General features: G+C 40.5%; 1 protein-coding gene across 1 annotated transcript in view; it reads left to right on the top strand.

The window, feature by feature from the left end:
• The window catches only part of LOC113804855 (cubilin), a 10,067-nt gene that overhangs the window by 4,445 nt on the left and 622 nt on the right, over positions 1-5,000 (top strand). The window contains exons 7-12 of the mRNA XM_070135766.1: positions 506-627; positions 1,667-1,778; positions 2,105-2,211; positions 3,049-3,183; positions 3,811-3,953; positions 4,337-4,469. Of these exons, the coding sequence (XP_069991867.1) occupies positions 506-627; positions 1,667-1,778; positions 2,105-2,211; positions 3,049-3,183; positions 3,811-3,953; positions 4,337-4,469 (752 nt within the window). The remainder of the gene's footprint in view (positions 1-505; positions 628-1,666; positions 1,779-2,104; positions 2,212-3,048; positions 3,184-3,810; positions 3,954-4,336; positions 4,470-5,000) is intronic.

Below are 5,000 nucleotides of genomic sequence, written 5' to 3'. Positions count from 1 at the left end.
ATTTTCGAGAGTAGTATATCAAATATATTAGATATCCAAAGAGTGTATGCTACTTTAGATTAAATGCATTAACCAAAAATAACGAGAAAATATAAATTCTTTTTTTTAGATGACAATGATAATGTCAAAAATACTTTAAATGTATTGAGACATACTCCAGCAGGATAAGATGTATGCGTCGAAATTATATATATTAAACCATGCATACAGAAACACACTATTTCATAAACATCATATTTTCAATTATAAACATCATATTTTCATTCATAAACATCATTTTTATTCATAAACATCATATTTTTCATTCATAAACATCTTATTTTCATTCATAAACATCTTATTTTCATTCATAAACATCATATTTTCATTCATAATCTTATTTTTATTCATAATCATATTTTCATTCATAAACATCATATTTTCACTCATAAACATCATATTTTCATTCATAAACATCATATTTTCATTCATAAACATATTGTATTTCTTTCTCTCCAACTTTCAGACTGGACTTCCACGAGCTGGAACTCCAACCGCCCGAGTATGGCAACTGCGATTCCGACCAGTTCATGGTTCGAGCCAACGAGCCCGTGCCCATCCTGTGCGGGAGTAACAACGGCCAGCACTGTGCGTATATTGCATAGTACTTACACTTGTTGAGAATTTGGGTGATGTGTTATGGCGATGGTTGAGGGATTGGTAAATGGCTGATTGGTGATTGAGTTACTGGTGTTCGAGTGATCTGAGTAGCTGAAATATTGGTAACAGTGATTGTAATTAAATAATTGCTAATTGAGTGTTTGTCCATACATATGCACACACACACACACACAAATATATATATATATATATATATATATATATATATATATATATATATATATATATATTTGTGTGTGTGTGTGGATGTGGATGTGGATGTGGATGTGGATGTGTGTATGTGTGTATGTGTGTGTGTGTGTGTGTGTGTGCGTGTGTGTGTGTGTGTGTGTGTGTGTTTGTGTGTGTGTGTGTGTGTGTGTGTGTTTGTGTGTGTGTGTGGGTGTGTGTGTGTGTGTGTGTGTGTGTGTGCGTACTTACACTTGTTGAGTATCTGGGTGATGTGTTATGGCGATGGCTGAGGGATTGGTAAATGGATGATTGGTGTTTGAGTAATTTTAGTCGAAATATTGGCAACTAAGTGATTGTAATTAAATAATTGCTAATTGAGTTTTTGCCCATATATGTACACACACACACGTGTATGTGTGTGTGTGAATGATGATAATAACAAGAAATTATGTTTATGTCTCCAATGGTGTGATAAAGATGATTATTACGTTACTGTGTCTATGTTTAACAGTACAAGGAAGTTTTCGAGACCTTTTTATTGAAAGGATATATACTACCGTTCAGTTGTGACAGTGTTTCACTTGTATCTAAGGGAACACGTTACTCTACTTATGTTCATCAGTTCAACGAACTCATCAAGACCTATAGAAAAGGTACGAATGAAAATGAACATCATCACAATACAAGAGATGTATCTGACCGGTTTACAATGTACCTTCATCAGAAATACACATCCCCTGTATTGTATACATCTGTATTGTGAAGATAATCATTTTTGTCCATATTTCTTCTACATTTGTCTACATGAACACTGTGTACCAAGATCTCTTTGCAGTGTACGTGGACGTGGCAGGCCGGGCGAGCACCAGCCTCCACGTCCTCACCAGCGAGATCTTCCCGAAGCCCGTGGGACACATGGACGACCCCGTGACAGGCAACACCATTCCGTAGGTTTATGCCGTTTGTAATATCTTCTGTCACGATTTACGACTAGAAGGGAACGTAAAGTAACCGACGTTATCGTATTTTTATGCATGTTTTAGGTGGTTTCTCTCGCGTCCTGATGAGATTTAGTGGTGACTTTGTTTATTTTTCCCACTAATTATTTGCTCTTATAACAGTATATATCTCCCTTTATTTCGCTTTATTCTCCTCCATTTCCCCTTCTATCTACTCTTACATCATTCATTTTTTCCCTCTCAGTTCACTTTTTCTCTCATTTAATCATATTTCCTCCTATTTTCCCCTTTTACCCCACCCCCTCCCCCTGAAGGCGCGAGTGGCGGTACGAAGTGGAGGACAACCGACGCTGGAAGGTCCGGGTCAACCAGATCCCCTGCGACTGCGCCCTCGACCACCTCAAGACGTCCACGCCGAGGGGTGAGGGGCGGAAGGGCTAAGGGCTAAGGGGGCGTAGAGTATGAGTAGGGAGAGGGGAGTGGGGGGAAAGGAGAGAGGGAAAGGGAGAGGGGAATGGGGTGAGGGAATGGGAGGAGGGGGAGAGGGGAGTGGGGGGAGGAAGGGAGGGAGAGGGGAGTGGGGAAGGAAGGAAGGGAGAGGGATAAAGGGGGAGGAGGGAGAGGGAGACCACACTAAGTCGTCCATGCTGAGGGGTAAGGGCCATGGGGGGGGGGGGGGCATAGAGTATGAATATGGAGAAGGGGATGAGCGAAGGAAGAGAGAGAGAGAGAGAGAGCGAACGACTACAGTGACTATAATGGGACCTGATAGCCAAAGAGGTCATGTAATACAACAGAGGAATTCCTCGATATCGAAAAAAAATGCAAGAAAATGTACAAACTCAGGTTGTGAAGAAAAAACAATACGCAGCATTTTACAGTATCAGTATTATCACTCTCACTTTTTCCACTCATCCCTATTTCCATTCTCTTTGATTACAATAATACCTGATATATCTCTGAGATTTTATTACAACTTCGTTTCATTAATGCATTCCTGTTTTCAATTTTTATTCTTATCCTTTTATTACAGTGGCAATCTCTATGTTCATTTGCCACTTAATTTCATGAAAACATTCCTATATTCAGTTCATATTTCTTATTATTTCATTAGATATATTCAATCACATAATCACTGATCATTTTTTTAAATTTCTGTTTACATTAACGTATTCTTATCTTTATTTATTATTTTTCCTTTCTTTTCTTTCTATCCTAACGCATTCCTATCTCCATTTATCCTTTTCCCCCGGAACAGCACCGACAGGCTGCCTCCAGTACCACGTGGGCATCAGAGAAACCATCAAAAGCTTCAACTTCGAAGGCACGAAGCTGGACTACAACCCCTGCTGGAACGGCACCGAGCTCGACTGCGGCAGAAGGGTTTGGACAGGTGGGGGGGAAACAAGGCTTTGCGGAGTTGTAATGTAATCTAAATCTATTCTTTAAACAACGTCCGATTTTCTTTTTTATGGCGCACCGAGCTCGACTGCGGCAGAAAGTGGCCATAGATAAATAATTCGAGTTTGTAATGATTTATTTTGATCCCCCTCCCTATTTGTAAGCCAGCTCTTCTCTGTACAGTCTTCTCGTACAGAGCATGTAAAATATTCACTCCATACATAATTAGTTTTCGGTGTGATTTTTTTTTTTTTTTTTTTTTTTTTTTTTTTTTTTTTTATGGCCGAGATTACGGCAGCCGTTTCCGATTTCTCGCGGTTAGGCGTATGAGACTCTCATGCGTATGCGCACATAAACGCTATTTACAGGTAGTAAGAACCTAACTTAATCGTTAACAATTCCCTTCTTTAGCACGTTAATGATGTATTCTACAAACATTGCCTCTTTGTAGCGCATGTAACTGATTCATTTACGTAAACAATCTTGTTTATGTAACCCATCTACAGCATCTATTCGGCAAACAAACAAACTTTTTTCCCCTCGCATCAAAATGTCTAATTTCGCAAACAGTCCCTTTTCTCGTCCAAACGACCCCCTCTGACTCGCCTCTGAACGGCAGGTCACCTCAACAACCTGGACTACCACGTGTGCGTCAGGGGAGCCGAGGGCTACTGCGGCATCATGTACACGCCGACGGGGCCCGAGTCCTTCTTCCTGACGGGGCAGACCAGCTTCAACTACTCGGGGGAGACGGCCAACCTGGTGCGTTCTGTGCGAAAGAGGAAGCGTTGACAATATTTGCGAATTTATAAGGAATTTGCGATCGCTTGCAGTCTTGTTAAGATTTGTGCGCAGATGGAGAGGTATTGATATTTTATAGATACATGACTAAGGACATCCGTTTGTTGCCATATACGCAAACATAAACGCATACATAGACGCACCCACGCTCACACCCATCTATGTATATATATATATATATATATATATATATATATATATATATATATATATATATATATATATATATATATATATATGCGTGCATATGTGCGTGCGTGCGTGTGACCTCAGCTCAGAAATCCTGAGAGGACGCATCCCCACTTTCGCCTCGTGTAACCCTCGGCCCGTTCTCTCCGCCTCAGTTCGGGACGAAGGACTGCCAGGCGGACTACATCGTGGTGGCCAAGAGTCGCACCCCGGGGGACAACGACCCCTGGAGTCACGACCGGTTCTGTGGACAAGACATTGGGAACTACGTCAAGGGGCCCATCGTTAGTAAGTATGGCTAAAAGCAGTATTCAAAGGCTTAGGTAAGAAGGGTAGGCCTTCTATAGCAATGGCGATTTTTTTTTTCAAAAGCAAATCTCGATAAACGTAAACGTTTTAACCCATGTAACTGCATTGCATACGTAAATGTAATTGCACTGTAGAGATCTCAGATGTATAGCAATGATATAAGTAGGTCAGAGGCCGAAGACGCAGGCCGCTATGATGCGACATTGAACCTGTAAACTTGATTTATCTAAAAAGTATACGACTATTCCTAGTGAGTGTGTTGCAGGTTTGAAGGTTTAAAGTCGCTCTATAGGACCTTTTGTGATGCCCAGCTAGAAGACCCAGCTGAAGTTACATCAAATGAAATTGCCACCGGAATAACTTTTAGTCTGCCACATCATATCAGTTCGCCACATCATATCAGTTCATACTAGGATAGTTTCAGCATTTTTCATGTTTAATTTATTTGAACACGGGAAAATATCTCAGTATTGTTCTAAACACTTTTCTTTTGCATCAAATCATCTATAG

Source organism: Penaeus vannamei, chromosome 21, assembly GCF_042767895.1.
Source record: "Penaeus vannamei isolate JL-2024 chromosome 21, ASM4276789v1, whole genome shotgun sequence".
Taxonomy (NCBI): domain Eukaryota; kingdom Metazoa; phylum Arthropoda; class Malacostraca; order Decapoda; family Penaeidae; genus Penaeus; species Penaeus vannamei.
Note: the sequence above shows the minus strand (reverse complement) of the source record. Positions and strands in the feature narration are given on the sequence as shown.